This window comes from Trematosphaeria pertusa (genome assembly GCF_010094035.1).
Source record: "Trematosphaeria pertusa strain CBS 122368 unplaced genomic scaffold BU26scaffold_15, whole genome shotgun sequence".
NCBI lineage: Eukaryota > Fungi > Ascomycota > Dothideomycetes > Pleosporales > Trematosphaeriaceae > Trematosphaeria > Trematosphaeria pertusa.
This window is the reverse complement of record NW_022987226.1, coordinates 943,573-959,974: the sequence shown is the minus strand read 5'-3', so window position 1 is coordinate 959,974 and position 16,402 is coordinate 943,573. Positions and strand designations below refer to the sequence as shown.

At 55.4% G+C, this 16,402-nt stretch overlaps 6 protein-coding genes across 6 annotated transcripts; 2 read left to right on the top strand and 4 right to left on the bottom strand.

Annotated features, from left to right (window-relative positions):
* Positions 1-2,286: 2,286 nt before the first annotated feature.
* On the bottom strand, positions 2,287-3,696 carry BU26DRAFT_99471 (uncharacterized protein). The gene is made up of 4 exons (XM_033836580.1): positions 3,515-3,696; positions 3,385-3,451; positions 3,266-3,334; positions 2,287-3,214 (listed from the first exon to the last, which is right to left on the bottom strand). The coding sequence occupies exons 1-4, from the start codon at positions 3,589-3,591 to the stop codon at positions 2,375-2,377; spliced, it is 1,053 nt and encodes a 350-aa protein (XP_033679370.1). The 5' UTR covers positions 3,592-3,696; the 3' UTR covers positions 2,287-2,374.
* A 1,620-nt stretch (positions 3,697-5,316) lies between these two features.
* On the bottom strand, positions 5,317-6,558 carry BU26DRAFT_569353 (uncharacterized protein; the record flags this gene model as incomplete). The annotated part of the gene is made up of 1 exon (XM_033833876.1): positions 5,317-6,558. The coding sequence occupies one exon, from the start codon at positions 6,556-6,558 to the stop codon at positions 5,317-5,319; it is 1,242 nt and encodes a 413-aa protein (XP_033679369.1).
* Positions 6,559-7,230: 672 nt separating this feature from the next.
* On the top strand, positions 7,231-8,656 carry BU26DRAFT_99444 (uncharacterized protein). The gene is made up of 2 exons (XM_033836579.1): positions 7,231-7,317; positions 7,378-8,656. The coding sequence occupies exon 2, from the start codon at positions 7,487-7,489 to the stop codon at positions 8,519-8,521; it is 1,035 nt and encodes a 344-aa protein (XP_033679368.1). The 5' UTR covers positions 7,231-7,317; positions 7,378-7,486; the 3' UTR covers positions 8,522-8,656.
* BU26DRAFT_608800 (ribosomal protein L13e) lies at positions 8,466-9,748 on the bottom strand (the record flags this gene model as incomplete). The annotated part of the gene is made up of 5 exons (XM_033835881.1): positions 8,466-9,298; positions 9,348-9,415; positions 9,466-9,533; positions 9,607-9,637; positions 9,696-9,748. The coding sequence occupies 5 exons, from the start codon at positions 9,746-9,748 to the stop codon at positions 8,871-8,873; spliced, it is 648 nt and encodes a 215-aa protein (XP_033679367.1). The 3' UTR covers positions 8,466-8,870.
* A 256-nt stretch (positions 9,749-10,004) lies between these two features.
* Positions 10,005-12,173, bottom strand: BU26DRAFT_523024 (uncharacterized protein). The gene has a single exon (XM_033829940.1). It carries the CDS (start codon positions 11,797-11,799, stop codon positions 10,240-10,242), a length of 1,560 nt encoding a protein of 519 aa, XP_033679366.1. The 5' UTR covers positions 11,800-12,173; the 3' UTR covers positions 10,005-10,239.
* A 125-nt stretch (positions 12,174-12,298) lies between these two features.
* On the top strand, positions 12,299-16,055 carry BU26DRAFT_491865 (L domain-like protein). Its single transcript, XM_033826094.1, has 2 exons — positions 12,299-14,314; positions 14,367-16,055. The coding sequence occupies exons 1-2, from the start codon at positions 12,488-12,490 to the stop codon at positions 15,816-15,818; spliced, it is 3,279 nt and encodes a 1,092-aa protein (XP_033679365.1). The 5' UTR covers positions 12,299-12,487; the 3' UTR covers positions 15,819-16,055.
* Positions 16,056-16,402: the final 347 nt, after the last annotated feature.

Genomic DNA, 16,402 nt, shown 5'->3' with positions numbered 1-16,402 from the left:
CAAGGCGTTCCTGGGTCTCTGCTAATTTTTTTCTCTCTACTTATACTTTGACGATGGATGGGGGACCCCTACTACCCTTTGCGGATCGGCTTCGTGTAGAATAGCATATTTTTCTTTGAACTGAACTGGGTCGGCGAAAGACTGGGTATGGAAGCGAATGGTCGGTGCATTGCCCATTATGCCATATACTGTAGGATAGGCTTGTTTGCTCAACTTGTGGTTTCTGCTACGGAGGCGTTCCCAACACGACTGTCGGGCACTGATGTTCCTGTGAAACGCGTGAAAACGACCGCAGGCGTGTCATATGATGCGTTGTCGCCTTGTCCGTTTGCGAAGCGTTAGAGCTCGTGTCTTAATGAGCGCTCGTTATAGGGCAAACACGCGTTCTCCCCCTCGCAAACTCTAGCCGCGTCATGATATCTGGCCATTTCTCGCCGTCGTGGCTATCCTATAGCGTCGAGGTAAGTGGACCACTGCGTGTGTCGCCGTCGTGGCTATCAAACTTTATGTCGGGTAAATAGGTAAAAATGTGCGTAGTGCGCAGGGATGCTATTGGCCCTTGAGCGGGAAATCTTCCGCTCGCCGTTGCCATGCAGGGGTGCGGATCAAGCTTTGCTTCTTGAGCTTTTTCTACGTCCCGCGCACCCCCCGCCGTTGGCAGGGATAGGGTTTGGTACTGGAGTGGGAGGGGTTGGGACGATCGGATGATGAGAGGGGTTTACGGGTCTTGCTTTACTGGTGTGCTGGCTTGTGGCTACGGGACGGAACGGGATGGTAGGGGACGCTATGAAACCCTTCTTGCAGTTATATCGTAGCCAAGTTTTTTTCCTCTGTTCCGCGGAAGAGGTGGGGAAGAGGAAGTTCGGAGTAGTTCTTCAAGGCGTTGCAGCGGATGAGGATGAAGCCAAGCAAGCATCGGAGACTACCCGCACCATGCTGTCAAATTGGATTGTTGAAGAGGAATGGGGGGTGGGTGACACGGTGCTGGAATCAAAGAAGCACTGTGGCACTGCATGCGTAGAAGATCTGAGCGTGCGTTTGCGAATCCATGGAGTTGGTAATTGACAAGAGTTTGCATCTATATATACATATACATGTATACATATATACACCGTGGCGACTGTACTTATGCAGTAGATGCGCTATGTATCATGACTGCCATGTACATGCAGTAAGTCGGCCGGGTACTCTGCAAAGTCCTCTTTGCTCCTCACTCTCGGCATCCAAGGTATCTGCAGTCATTCCCCCCTTCTATCAAATCCCTTCCCACAACCCAATCGCCTACCTATAACCTAATGCAGAAGGTACTAAGCATGGCGTTTTCCTAGTCTCTACCCAGCCAGAAGCAGCCATTTGCCGTAAGCCGGGGGTTGCGTTATCGAGATCAGCCGGCAAGGGACGTGCCGAGCTAGGATCAGAAGCCGGTCCTGGGTCAAGCTCGAGCTCGAGAACGTCTAGTCCGGGTTCTGGGGTTCTATGAGATAGGGGGTTAGCGAACACGAGAGGAATGAGGAGAGTGTGTCAGTGCGGGTTCGGGGTCGGATTGATTAAGACGATGGAAGGGGGAGGTGCTAGAGTAGAGAGAGGAGTAGGATTGCAGAAAGGAGAGCAGCAAGAGGACACGCGTTTCCAAAATGTGGGTTATGATGAATGGCTTGGGGCATGATTACGCCGCTAAACTTTTCCGTGCTGTACTCCTCGCCAGTGTCCTGTGCTGCTGGTTCCAGGTCGATATCGTACAAAAAGTCCAATAGAATTCCAATGAAAATTCGCCATGTAACGCCGAGAATGCCGTAAATCGCTCGTATGTGGGTGGGTATCGCACTCGTAAAGAAAGTCGTATGTATCGTGTGTGATTTGCGTTCTCATCCCTAGAACGGCACTTATTGTTGGCCAGACGTCACCTTAAGCCATCAAGCCCTCCTGCTCTCCCCCCATTTCGTGATGCATTATTTTGTACACATCTCTTGATCCTTGATCCTTCCCATCTCCGCCTCTTTGTCTTATTGTTGAGGGGCTTCTACCGAGATCCTAGCTCTGAGATTAACCGCGGAAGTTTCCAAGCGTCGCAACACTGGACGCCTCGCGTTGTTCGCGAACTCCGCCAAAGCGCATTTCTGGAATCTTGTTCGGAGCGAATGTCCACGCGTACATTTTGTTAGCAATTCTGTGTTGCTGTGGGAATGGGCTCTTCCGCATCGGACATCATCGCTCGGCCGCTCTACGCATATGCGCTATCCGCGGGCCTCTGATGTCGGTAGGTGGTCGTCTGGACGGTCGGGACATCGATTCGCGTCTTTTGCAATCCTATTCAGGGGCGACGAGTGTTCGCCTTGGAAAGTAGTATCCTGTGGAACATCCGAATCTCGAGCCTTCAAACCGTTGTCACCGCGTATATCTCAGGCCTCATCGGGGAAATGGGTGATAGCGGGCTCAAAGGTGCCCTGAATTCTCGATCACTCCCCACCGTCGGGACCGGACTTGGTATAATCGGCGTACGTTGGTGCATCGGGTTGTCGGGCGTGATTTGCGGCTGGATCAGCTTCGCGGCCGGGCTCGGACTGGGATGGCGTTCACGAGCCTTTGCTCCTCTCATCGCTTTCCTAACGAGCGGTCTCAAGAACGGGATAGACCCTGATATGATACCAGCATGCTGTTCGACCTGCGACCAGATGAGAAGATTGGACGTGTTTGCTCCCTGGTTGTTCCAGTTGGAGAGCCATTGAGTAATGACGTAAAGGCGCACGGCGGAAGCGACGATAGCCAGTATGCCGATAGAGAAGATAGCGACGAGCTCGAGACGCCGTTTTACGGGCATGCTCCGTAAGTTTAGAACGAAGGGAATCGGCAGGATCCAGATAATTGAGTCTGTTGCGAGATTGAAGCCCGCATTGAAGAGCCAAAGGATTGTCGGATCGTAGCACTGGGATGCGTAAATGCCCTTGAAGCCGTCCATAAAAACGCTGAATGACCAAGAGTCCGAGACCGGGCGGCAGATGAAAATGCTGGCCATAGCCATGCCGAAGCTAGTGGCTACAATAATAACTATCAGGGTGCGGACAATGAGGTGGAACGCCTTGTGGGACGAGGCGACGTAGTTATAGAAGAGGAGGATGGAGGTCTTGATCAGGCAGTGGTCGAAAATGTAGTTTAGTCGGTAGATCCACATGGTGAGCAGCGCGCCGACGGCTACGGGTTCGAATGTTTCCAGGCTCTTAGATCGCTGGTCAGCAGGAAAGCGGCTCTGGGAGCCGTAAGCGCTTACATAGACGTGGCTGTAGTCCAGGAAGTGGATTTGGTAGTAGTTGACAACGGTGCAACCCCATGTTGATATCTAGCGTCGTCAGTACAGCAAAATCCATCGCTCCGGCAGCCAGCACTCACCAACGCAAAGAGCATCATCCAGTCCGGAGAACCAAGCTTGCCAACGAGGAAATACCGGCTGTAAAACCTATGCGCACGTCAACAATCACGAACGTGACACGAATCCCACGCAAGAGCCGCTACTCCGTACCTCAGAGCTACCACAACCGTGGATAAGCTAGTAAGCGCGAAAGCAACGACAACCGCGAGTTTTGCGTGAACCGCCATAGTGGACCGACAGCGACGGGGACGAAGGTTGGTTGAGACAGGTCATCGAAGGGCCCTTCGCGCATGCAACGATCGACGGGAGGGAGCAAAAAGCCTGCGGAGTTGAGGGTCCAGAGGAAATGGCGTGCACATATACGGACCGCCGCAACGCGGACGCTAGTTTAAAGATGGCGTTCGTGCCTGGGAAGGACGGCGACGATCCGCCACCAGCTCATACGCCAGGGTCCGAGTCAGGAGATGGAAGTCGAGACTCGACATGTAGCGGTAAGAGCAACGAGCGGGGAGGTTTGTAAAGAGTTTTCTCCGCTTTGTGTAACTCTTGATACACATCCCAGATTGGCTCTCCATGTCCCAAGTGACGATTTGGAACCCCAGAGTCCCCATGACCATCGCTCCCCCGCATTCTTAACGCGGCCGCTTCCCAGGAGGACGCTTTGTGCAGGCTCCTCAGCAAATTTCCGGGCAGGCCATTGGCTGGCAGTGGGTAAAGTCGTGGGTTTGTGGCCCAAGCATTAAGAGCTCTGACCACGTATAATATCTCGTCGCCCGCAAGGGTTTCATCCGCCGTACCGAGACGTCGAAAACAGCAAAGTTGCACGTTTACCCCGCCAATGGTTGCGCGGCAAGCGTGAAACATCCCAGCTCTTATTTCGCATGCGTATCGGAGGGGGTCTGCGTCTCTTCCAAGCTTGTCTTTCCTGTGTTCAAAATGTCACGTTTGTTGCGCGAGACTTGTTGGCTGATAAGAAACTGAATGGCTATGACGGCGTATTGCACGCGGCATGGCCAGATCGCGCTCCGGAGCGGCCTTCTGCAGTCGGTGTCACACCGTGAACCGTTCGTCCAACCACCAATTCCATCGATGTGGCCTTCGGAAGTCGGACCGCCAGTCGTCAGCAAGTCGAGGACCGGGGTCCTGATAGGCAGGATTCATCCTCCGCGGCTCCGCCTGCCATTTTGATGAGGGCCAGATGCCGACGGCGCCGGCAAATGCTGCGGAAGACCTGGTACAGCACTGTACGACGTGCAGATCTCGCCCAAAGGAACAAATGAAGATATCGAGGGGAGCATGAGAATCTCCATCCTCAGACGCTTCTCGCGAGAAGTGATGTTGGAGAAGAAATGAGGGTGTGAAGGGGAAGTCAACAGGACGGAGGGTTCCGTGACGAAAGGCGTAAGTCTCTCCGGATGACTAATGGCATCAACACCAGTCTTCCTCCCAATATTGTACAATACAACAGCCTAGCATGCGTCATGGTCTCTCCAGCTTTCTCCGTCCACGATGATGACGTGGTCCTCCTCGCTGCAATCGAAATGAGGGAGCAGCGATCCGCCGTGCAGCATGTCATCCTGACATAGCACGGCTTTCGCCGCTGCGATTCTGCAACTGCAATATCGCATGGTCAATGCGTCCTGCACCCCACAGTCTTGGGTGGTGTGGGTCGTACCTCTGTAAGTCATGCACTCTCCTTGGGTCTTACGCTTGGTCTCCCGTCGATCCGGAACGGTTCAAGTCAATATCTAATCGCTTGGCCAGATTGCGGAGTCATGGGCTGAGATAATTCAACGCATCATGGTCATGGCAAGAACGCATGGAGTATCGTACTTCATCATTGACGCTTGACCGACCGACTGATAGAGACCCCTTATTGACGCAACCACCATATGCCTGGCGTCTCAGGGTATATGCAAGAATTCGAGTCGGTTCGCTCAGAAGGATGACTGCTACACAAATCTTCTTTCAGAATCAGCTTCATGCCCATTACCGCCGTCCAGTCCGTCAAACGCAACCCGCCTTTGCCGTCTCGACCCCTCGTTCGCGCTGATATGCTCCAGCTCCTTGTCCGTCGCGGCGATTCCAGCTTCAAGAGCATCCTCCTCTTCAGGCAACGGAGTTAGCGGCTTGCCCGCGTCCCGTTCTTGAAAATTTCCAGCGCCAAAGCTCCATTGTACTCGCATTGGGCTCCTCTCTGGAAGAAGCGGACGCAAAGGCGAGACAGGATAAGTCGAATCCCAGTCAACTTGGGTCGGACCATCTCTCCTTGTCTCGTTCTTCGCCACTTTCTTTGCGAAAAGAGGTTCAGGCGTGTCGATCTCTTGCAGCTTGACATCGCCGTCTACCGTTCTCGTAGAGATTCCTGATATGGCGCTGGATGAGGATAGAGCCCGCCGACGAAGATCCCCATTCGTAGTCTCGTTTTCCTTCTTTATCTCTTTGTATAGCACCGATATCTCATTACTCAGATTCTGCATCGCGTCGCTCCTCTGCTCTTCCTCCGTTTCCAGACTCGCTCGCTGACTGAGCATGGCCTGCGTTCCTAGAATCGAAGCTCCGTGGTAGCAAGCAGGACGTGGCTGCACAGTGGGAAGGTTGAGGGATGGCGACCGAGGGAGCGTGGTGACACCGGAGGATTGCGAGCTTGATGGCAATGGTAAGGGTTTTCTTTTCAACTCCTTCGTCTTCTTCTGCGTCTCAGCTGGCGGCTTTGTGTCGATGAGCTTTGCTGGGGTCTTCGCTGCGATGGCCTCGAGCTCTCCGGTGTATAGGAACGTCCGTCCCTCTATTGTTCTCGCACGACGGAGGCCCTGCGCGAGGATCTCGATCTCGACGCCAACCATTTCATAACCATCTTGCCCATATTCCGCACGCAGATAGTCCTCCAGCCTCCGCGCCTCCTCCGCACCCGACATTACATACACCACGCCTTCCACACCCTCCTCTTCCTGTTCACTGCTCCGCCCTTCCTTCCCCGGCAGCGGCGATCTTAGTTCATCTTCTCGCACCACAACCCATTCCGTCCCTCGTCTCACTCTCCGGTATCCCTGTATCTGGGCTTGTTTCAGCCTCGGTTCGTCGTCGAGCTGCTGTACGCGCTTCAATGTCTTCGGTTCGGCGAGAGAGTCGTACAAGAAATAGGGAATCGGATAAGGGTCCGTAAGGCTCTTCTTCGATGAGGTTTCCTCCATTCTCGCGGCAAGCGACTGATAGAGTCGTGAATGTGAGACGGCGGCGTTGGGTATACTAGACGCAGACAAGCGTGTGTAGATGCCCGATCCGGTGAAACTTCGAGGTGACCTTCGGTAGAACCAAGCCTCAGCGCGCTCAACGACCGACAATGGCTCGCTGTGAACTCGAACGGGCGCATGTGAAATCCCAAGAGCTGAAAGGTGCTTAAATATTGACGGCGAGTTGGCTTGCAGTGTAGCAATCTGCTTTCAACAGGCGTGTGACCCGCAATGGATTGTCAATGCGGCACGAGGAAGCGAGCAACGGAGCGGATTGTGGGATGGCCACGGGGAACTGCGCGAGTATTTTGGCGGGGTGGGCAAACGAGGGTATCGAGGTTGGGGCGTTGTTACCGAATTTCATTGTTTGTTCTGCTAGTCGAGGTTTCGAGGTTTCACTGCGAATGGTGTTGGATCCATATCACTGACTCCATACCATATACGCTTGCACTCTGTCCCACTCAAAGCAACTTGAAGGCCTCCAGGCAGGGCTTTACGGACTCGACTGTGTATCATGCCAAGCTGCGTCTACTAGAGTAAAAACACCAGTGAATGTGGATATTTGTGGCGTCGCGCTGTGGCGGTGCGGGGTCGCAATTGGTCTCCACAACGACGAGGGAGCTTCTCACTTCGCACAAATACAAACCTCCACAACTTCTCTTCTGTTTTCCTTCTACAAACCATCGCGAAGCGCGCCAGGCTACACAAGGCGCAAGCAAGGTCAGTCGCTCCCATAACCAAACCTGCTCTCCACCTCCACCAGTGTCTAACTCCCTTCAGTCACCTGAGGATCCCAAGGCTCCGCTATACAAAGCCACATCCTCAGCCGTAAAGGTCAGTAAAGTCCCCCAAGCTACCTAATCCCTCAAAGCTTGGGCTCAACTCCACGATGGCTTCGGTCAGCGGCAGCAGTGACGGCACAGGCTCCGACACCACCGTCACCATGGCCACGTCCGCACCCTCCACCACCGGCTCAGTCGCCAGCGACACCACCGTCACCGGCGCTGAAGCCGCCACTACCACCCCAGGCAACGCCAACATCTCCGTGCGCTCCTACTTCTACATCCTGCCGTATCCGCTGCCCGCCGGGACGCCAGTGCCCTACACGCCCGGCCTGCCCAACGTCAATCCGCTGAACTACCCACCGCACGCGTTCGAGCCGACCAGCACGCTCGTCCTGACCAGCACGTCCAAGGTATTCATCGACATCCGCATCTTCAAGCGGATCCAGCCGAGCGACCCGGAGCTGCCGAACGACGGCGGCCACCGCGAGCGACTCGAGTGGGCGTTCGCGGGAAAGTCGACGAGCTACGCTATCCCAGATCCGCACGCCACTCCCCAGCACGCAGGTGGAGGCCAAGGCCAAGAGCAGGGACGGCAGTGGGTCGGCCCCGTGCAGCACGCCATCTGGAGCCACTGGGTGGACTCGCGCTACCCCGTCGGCGCGATCGCCCCAAAGGACGAAGGAACTATGTACCCCGTCAGCGCGACGCAGACGCTCGAGCACGGCAGCAGCATCAACCCGTACACGGGCGCCATGATGTCTTACGAGGAGATGTGGCTTGATGTCCCGGTCCAGACGTGTTTCCCTTCGACCAGCAAGTTCAGCATCGTGCTTGTTCTCGACGCGCCAGAGGCCAAAGTGCGCGGCGTCGTTATCCGTCTGGGTCAGTACTGCCAGGGCATCATCGTGAGGGATGCGGTTTCGACGATTGAGCGATGGGGGTTTGAGGAGAAGAAGGGGAAGAACGGCAAAGTTGTGGGAGGGGACTGGAAGCGGGTGGCTAGGATTGGCGATGACTTCTTGCCGTGCGCGACGACGTTCCAGCCGGAGATTCTGACTGTGGGCGGGAGGGTTAGGTACGGAAATCATGAGTGGTTCGTCGACGAAAAGGTCGAGTGGCAGGATGTGATGGGTCAGTGAAGCTGGCATCCGAGCTTGGATACGAAGATTCGGTTCTTCGATGAAAGATTTGGATAAGCCTAGTGGATCGATCAGAGATTTTCAGGAAAATATGGTGGTATTGCTGCAAGGAATTGGTTCTGCAAACAAGATGAGCCGATCGAGGAAGGCTATGTATAATACGACAGGATAAGCTGCATATGCATGGGCAATGGCGGTTTGATTGTGGAGGACTAGATATCATTCACGTGCTGTCATAGCAGACAAAGACCTAACCATTGACGCCGCCCATGCAGGGAATATCCTTCGCCAAACCGTTCCCACCATTTTTGAAGTCCCACTACACCGAACCATGGGCCCGACTGGACGCTTATTTCTTCTTGGTCTGCTCTTCCTCGGCCTTGAGCTTAGCACGCTTCTCACGGACACCAACAAGGCGTGCCTCAGAGCGGGCCTCGCGGAGCTTCCGGTAAGCATTCTCGGTGGCCTCGTAGTTGCCGATCGGGCCCTCCTCGAATTGAACGACGTTCTTGATGGGCAGGATCTCGCTGGTGGACTTGATGATGTTCTCGCCCTTCTTGGCGGCCTTGACATCCTCGGCGGAAGCGTCACCCTGCTTCGTCTTGCCGTTGCGGCGCGGGAAGAGGATGAGGCGCTTCCTGTACTCCTGAAGGCGCTCCACGTTGGCCTTGAGGCTCTCCTCGGAGAGGTTCTGGCGGCGGGGGTCGACGGAGATACCGATGGTGGGAGCCAGCTTGCGCGGGATACCGGCGGCCTTCAGCTCGGCGAGGGAGAAACCTGAGAACATTCAGACGTTTATCATACAGTATTTGGCTATTGACCTTACCACGACCAGGACGTACGCGCCTATTGTACTTAACGGTGGGGCAACGGACGACTGGCCTCAGACGATCGCTACTTGCTTTAGCTTTCCTAATCGACCTTGGGGACGTTGTTCAACTCACACTGGACGAGGAGCGACCTTCGCAGCCTTCTGGACCCGCGCATTGCGACGGGACTTCTTCCTCCCAGGCTTTTTGCTATTAGCATCTGACAACAGGCGCCACTGCTCTCAATCACTTGAGAGGGGAATAACCTGGTCATACCTGGTCGAAGTGCACGCGGACGTAGCGCTGCCTGCAAGGACGTTAGCATACGGCGAATTAATTGGAATTGAAAATTGTAGGTCGCGTACCAGTCCTTGTGGAAGTGATTCTTCTGAATCTGCTGGTTGTGCTTGATAGCCATGGTGCAGATTCGTCGCTGTCGGTGGGCCTGAAGAAGTTCGTGAGGATAGCCAACGTTTTTCGTGGTTTGTGGGAACGGGCGGATGAACTATTGTCCGGACGGTCTGTGCGGAAAATTGCGCTAACGCGCCGAGGCGGCCGTGCCCGGCAGTCAACGTGAGAGCCTTTTCGACATTCAGGTCACTGCCGAAGCTTTTAACGCAGGAAAAGCCACATTAGTTCAGTACCGCAAAATGCCACTGGGGACAAGAGTTGCCTATACAAAGATCTCTCATTCACTATCTACCGATCGTTCCTCATTCCACGTCCCTTCCATGTAGGTATCCATCCTTCAGTAATCCAGAAATCAGTGTAGATATTACAATTTGGCAGACAAGAGCCACCGCAGGGTGCCGAAGCACCCGAGAATTCAAATCCGTACAAACTCCGTCCCAGCCGGCCCGTTCACAAAAATCATGATTCGTCAAAGTACCAGCAAAACATCATTTCATGTTAGTCTCGCAGCAAACCTCCAATGCCCAGACCGACTCCTTGATCGATCCGACCTCTCTTTGTTGGGCTGCCATGGTGTTCCGCTGACTGCAGCCGCCTCTTCTCGAATTCTCCCGATCGGGTAAGACCATGCCCCTTCTTCACCTGGCCAAATATCTTGCTTTGGATCAAGTTTGATGACTGCGATGACGGTGCCGACATCTGCTTAGACGGCGCCGCTTTCCGGAGCATATTGGTAGCCATTTGGCTCGCTTGTGACTCGGGAACTTCATCGTCTTCCCTGTCCGTGAAAGCCTCTTCTTCATCCACGCTCGATGCGGTGATGGTGGAGTTGCTGCTTTCTCGCCGGACATGTTTTGGCTTGTGCTGGTAGTGCGCCGGAGGAGCGGACTGTGGAATGTTGACAGCAGCGAATGTCGGCGGCGTGCGTGGCACGTCGGTATGAAGCTGGTTAGAGCGCCGATTCGGCGTTTGAGGCAGCGAGGACATAGAATGAGTGCCCCGGCTGTGGCCGAAACGCGACCTAGGTGCGTGCGACCTGGTTGGGGTCGATGGAGCTGTGGCAGTTTCCTGGCTGAGCATCTTGTCTGCAAGGAGAAGTGCCTCGAAGTTGTTCTGACCGCGACTGTTCTCGTTGGACAGTGGGGGAGGCACCCGGTTGACCTTATGCCGTGGAGTCGCATGGTGATGAGGAGTTCCAAATACGGAACGGGGCGAGCCGTGCTCGTTCATTTGCTCGAGGTAAGGCAGATACGGCGCGATGTGGTCGCGGTTCTTTCGGATCCGGGTCTTGAGTCGGTCATTCTCCTCCGTCAGGCTAGCGAGCTCGCCTTCTCTATGCTCAGTGATGCGCTTCTGTTGATCAAGCAAATCCCGGAGCTCTTCGTTCTCACTCTGCAGCACCTGGATGTGGCGATTCATCTCCGACATCAGAATGGCATTCGCCGCATTTGTCGGAGATTCTTGGAAGCTCTGTTGCGGAGACATCATGTTGCTGCGACGTTTCTCCTCAGCCTGCTGAAGGACGTCGATTTCGCGCTGGGCCATGGCTAGCTCAACGGCCATGCGGCTGGCCGACTCCTGGCTTTCCATCACCGCCATGTTGTATTGGAGCTTGTGGTGGGCCGCCGAGAGTCGAACATCCCGCAGCGCACTAGTGAGCTCGTTGACCATGGATCGGAGCTCGTCAGCGGAGGCATTGTTGATTTGGTCTTGGGAAAAGGGAGCTTTTGCTGGTTCCGCCAGGGCTGAAGGCTGGTTGGGCAATTTGGAGGTCGGAGGGGGTGAGGAGAGCTGGGGAGTGGGCGGAGTGGGTGTCCGGACCACAGAGCGGGTGTTTGGCATCTGAGAGGAAGGAGGAGGCGTCATAGACGAGGTTGTTGGGGGTGCGGGAGAAGTGAACTTGGCTCGATCGGGAGACACGGCCTTGGACATGTCCGTGGGAGCAGGCGAACCGGAACGCGAGGCAGAACGGAGTTTAGGGGTGGCGGGCCTCGAGAGCTCCGTCGAAGGCATGAGAGAGTCCTGGGACGCCTGGGATAAAGATGCCTGGGAGTCCATTTTGCCTAGGCGACGGCGGCCAAGCCTCGAGCGACACGTCAGAATTGCAGGCGAGACGCGCCGGAGTTCGCTGTGTTTGCGCTTTTTCAGTCCGCGGTCGGCGCAAGGAGCGACGGCTTCCAGTAGGTGTTGCGCGTTGCGGGGGAGGCCAGACGCGAGGTCGCAGCGTGGTGAGGGTCGAGGGACACGAGCGGATGCGGCGTCGGCGGGGTCGCGTCGCTGCGCGCTTTGCAAGGGTGGATCGCGCACGCAATGCGACCAATGCCGCAGCAGACTCGGGGTGGGCAGCGATGGGATGCGACGTGGGCGTGAGCGCTGGCAGTGGTGATGGCTTCGCAGCGGAGCGCGCGTGGAGGAGGCTGGAGCGGTGGTCGCGGCGCTGGAGTACCTGGGAGCGTGCGGGCGGCAGGCACGAGCCCAACCCGGCCTTGGCCTAACCGCTTCCGTCGCCCCAATTTCACACACCCTTGGACGGACCGTTGGGATGGCAACGCGAGCACCTCCCGCGACGCCCAGGCACGCCTGCGCACCCAGCGCACCCGCCGCTGCTCGTCGCCACTAAATTATCGTGCACCTGGCCGCGCTCTCCTTGTGGTTGGATATGGAGCTCGACAATTCTCCGTGAGACGCGCGCATCCTGACATTCTCCGTCCCCGCAGGCACGCTGTCGGCCAGTGCTGCGTCCGCCATGGAGCAGCAACCCTCCTCCATCCCCGTGCGGACATCTGGGATCCCACGCCCGGCTTCACGCCTGCCAGTGCTGAGATCCTCTGGCAGCCAGTCCCAGCTCCGGCCGGCCTCGTCTACGGAGCACTTGCGCAAGAAGGCCTCGATCTCTTCCATCTCCTCCACCGAGCAGGTGCGCAAGAGGCCTTCCATCTCATCGATATCGAAGCCGAGCCAGCCACAGCCGTCATTGCAGAAGAAGACATCCCGAGCCTCCCTCGTCCGCTCGAATACCCCGTCCACAGCAGCCTCAGCAAACACCAGCTCAAGTAGAGCGTCCTTGACCTCCGCGATAAGACGAACGATCCCCAGCAGCGCACGAAGCTCGACCTCCGATGCTTCTGTCTTCAAGAAGCCAATTGCCCGGCCGCCATCGCGCCAGACGAGAACGAGAACCACACCTCAAATTACGCCGACATCGGATACAGGTCACAGAGATGATGTGCTGGGAGACTTGGAGGGATTCCGTTCGGCCTCGCGAGCATCGTCGCGGGCAGGCTCAAGGGCCGGGTTCCGCGAGGATGAGGTAGAGCAGGTGCGAGAGCAGGAGAATGAGACGGAAGCTGCGAAGCCGGCACCGAGGAAGGCACGCCCGTCTCTGTCGGAAAGGACGATCGAGAGTCTTTCACAGCTCCCCTCGTCCCCAGCGGGGAGCAAGACAAGACGAAGGTCAAGCTTCTTTAACGGAGATAAGTCCATGCCGCCGCCGCTTAGACCCGCTTCGGCATTGGGAAATGGAAGAAGACCAATGACGAGTGATGGCACACCCCAAGCAGCCCCTACCACTCCGAGAAGGCTTGCTGCTGGAGCACAGCGAGGGTCAATGACAGCTCCAGGTAAGAGGAGCGTCAGCGCAGCCATTGCTACCAATGCCACCACAACACCCAGCAAAACATCGTCGCTGGCCAGGCCAGCTTCGACCATCAAGAAGCAGCCTCTCAACCCCTTGCAGAACATACAGACCACGCCAAAGCTTCGACCGTTGTCCAACAGCAAGACGATGCTCGCAAGAACACCGAAGTCTCGACCCTCCATAACTAGAGCCTTTGGACAAGCGATATCCCCTCCGGGGACAGAGGCTATCCCTCATACACCTTCGCCAGGCAGACAACCGGCGGCTAATAAGACACCAGAAACGAGTCGGAAGGTTTCCAGTTCGTCTGCCGCGCTTCGGGAACAAATCGCGAAAGCAAAGGCTGCTCGGCGATCGGATGTCACACCCAAACTTGATGACACACCACCCAAGGCCAATTCGTCTCAGGCATTGCGAGATCAAATCGCAAAGGCCAAAGCGGCAGCCAAACGCGCCAATGCGGCTCAAGAACCTCGGACTGTCACGCCTCCCAGAGAAGCCATCGTGCCAGACCCGGCTGAGATTGCTGAGTTCGATTTCGGCCTCGACGATCCCTTCAACCAACGCTCAAAGGGAAGCAAATCTCTGCTGCGGAAGCGTGTAGATGCCGCTCGTGTAGACGGGCGACTGAACATTGCGGCGATGGGTTTGAGCGAGATGCCCGAGGAAGTAATGGAGATGTACAAGTACGACCCCAATGACACCACCATCGCTTGGGGCGAAGTTGTCGACTTGACTACAATTATCGCTGCGGACAATCGGTTCGAGAGTCTTCCGGACACTATGTTTCCGGACGTCGATATGGAATCCGCCATCGAGGCTGATGACCCTGGACCGCAGTTTGGCGCAATCCAAAACCTTGACTTGCATGGGAACCTCCTTCCTCAGCTCCCGTTGGGAATGAGACGGCTGACACAGCTCTCCAAGCTCAACCTAGTAAGTGTATTGAAGCACTTGTACCTAGTCATATCTGCTAACGCACATATAGTCGAGGAACAAATTAACCCCGGAGGCTTGGGATGTCATCTCCCAGATCACTTCGCTACGCGAGCTGAAGCTAGCAGAGAATGGTTTTCAAGGAGCCGTCCCTCCAAGTCTAGGTAACCTCAACCAGCTAGAGACGCTAGACCTTCAAAGCAACCGACTCGCCAGCCTGCCACCAGAGATCCGCGAGCTTGCACATCTTCGAACGCTGAACATCGCGGACAACAAGCTAAATGCCCTTCCAACAGAACTGTTCACGTCCGTTCCGATCATCGAGCTTGTTGCGACCAAGAATGCATTCAGTGGATCCTTCTTTGACGTTGATACAGTTCCTCACTTGCAGACTCTTCATCTGTCAAACAACTCGCTTACGTCTTTCTGCGAGTCGGGTACCATCTTACTACCTGCTCTGAAGTATCTGGATTTATCTGCGAATCGACTCACATCGCTTCCTGACATGTCATCTTGGACAAATCTGACAACGCTACTCGTCGGAGAGAATAAACTGTCGGAGCTTCCGGAAGGATTCCTCTCACTCCATCAGCTCCGTAATGCGGACTTCACAGGGAACGACCTGGTCAAGCTCGACGAGAAGGTCGCGCTCATGGAAGGGTTGGAGAACCTGACGCTTGCAGCGAATCCGCTCCGGGACCGGAAGTTCTTGACAATGAACACTGAGGATATCAAGCGTGATCTCCTATCGCGATTAGAGCCTAGTAGTGTAGAGGATGCTACAAAGGACGATGTTGAGACTAAGGAAGACACCTCTGGGGTCGAAAACGGCTGGAAGTTGACGCCCTCAGGTACGCTGGATCTGTCTTTCCAGAACCTGACAGAGATCGATGAAGAAGCCGTCGCCTCTTTCGCCGAGTCGAATGATGTTCGCCAGCTCTACCTCCAGCAGAACTACCTGACAGCTATTCCCAATGTTATGGAGCAGCTGTCCTTTCTCACGGTGCTAGACGTGTCTAAGAACAACATTGCCAACCCACTTTCGCACTCACTCCGCCTCCCGAAGCTCCGCGAGCTACGCCTCAATAGCAACAAGATGCCGTCCTTGGCCAACCTCACTTCATACCTCTCCGCGCCTGCTCTCCAGCATCTCGACGTATCGAACAATCGCCTGTCCGGGTCCCTTCCAACACTCCGAGATTCCTTCCCCAAGCTCATGCTGCTCATGGCGTCCGACAATGGCATCTCTGAAGTTTCCGCTGAATCCCTACAGGGTCTCAAGATCGTCAACCTCAGCAACAACGACATCGAGCGCCTAGAGCCGCAGATAGGTCTGCACATGGGCACATTGACGAGTCTGGATGTCGAAGGAAACAAGTTCCGTGTTCCCAACTATGCTATCTTGAAGAAGGGGACAGACGCGATCTTAGCGTGGTTGAAGGATAAGATTCCGAGTCCGACCGAGGAGTTCTTTAGTTGTGGAAGCGGAAGCTCAGGCTTTTAGATGTTTGCAGTTTTTGTAAACCTTTGGGGATGGACTGATTTGGTATTGGGGCGGGCGTTCGCACGTTTGGAGGTGCTTTTTGGTGTAGGGGGATACGTGAAATGTTCGCTTCTTCGCAGCGATAATGTGTCGCCGGCGCGGTGAGCTGCGCTTCATGGACGTCGGCTGCCTATGCCTTCTTTTCGACTTTTCGCTCTTAGCTGTTGGATACATTGAATTGTAATGCTTAGTTCTCGTCAAATTTGTATTCTGTTCAGACAGAGCAGCCGCCCTGTTCTCCCTTGCAAATGTGCTTCGAAAGCCGATGCCCTTCTCCTATCGAGGAACGACTGCACTCGGAATACTGCGAGCCTACTCCGAAAACATCTCAATAGAAAACGGCTTCCTCGTCCGATCTCCATCCCCTTGTCCGCAGTGTCTCCAGGTTATCTGTACCTAACTCCGCGCGCTCTCCGCTTTCGTTCGCTTAGTCAGGCGCCCGGACCAAAACCGACCGTCAACCACTATCCCATGCACTTCTTCCTGGACAACTGAAGTAGGATAGTTAAAGACCGCTGCTTATCCCCGCATATTCGGACGACTAA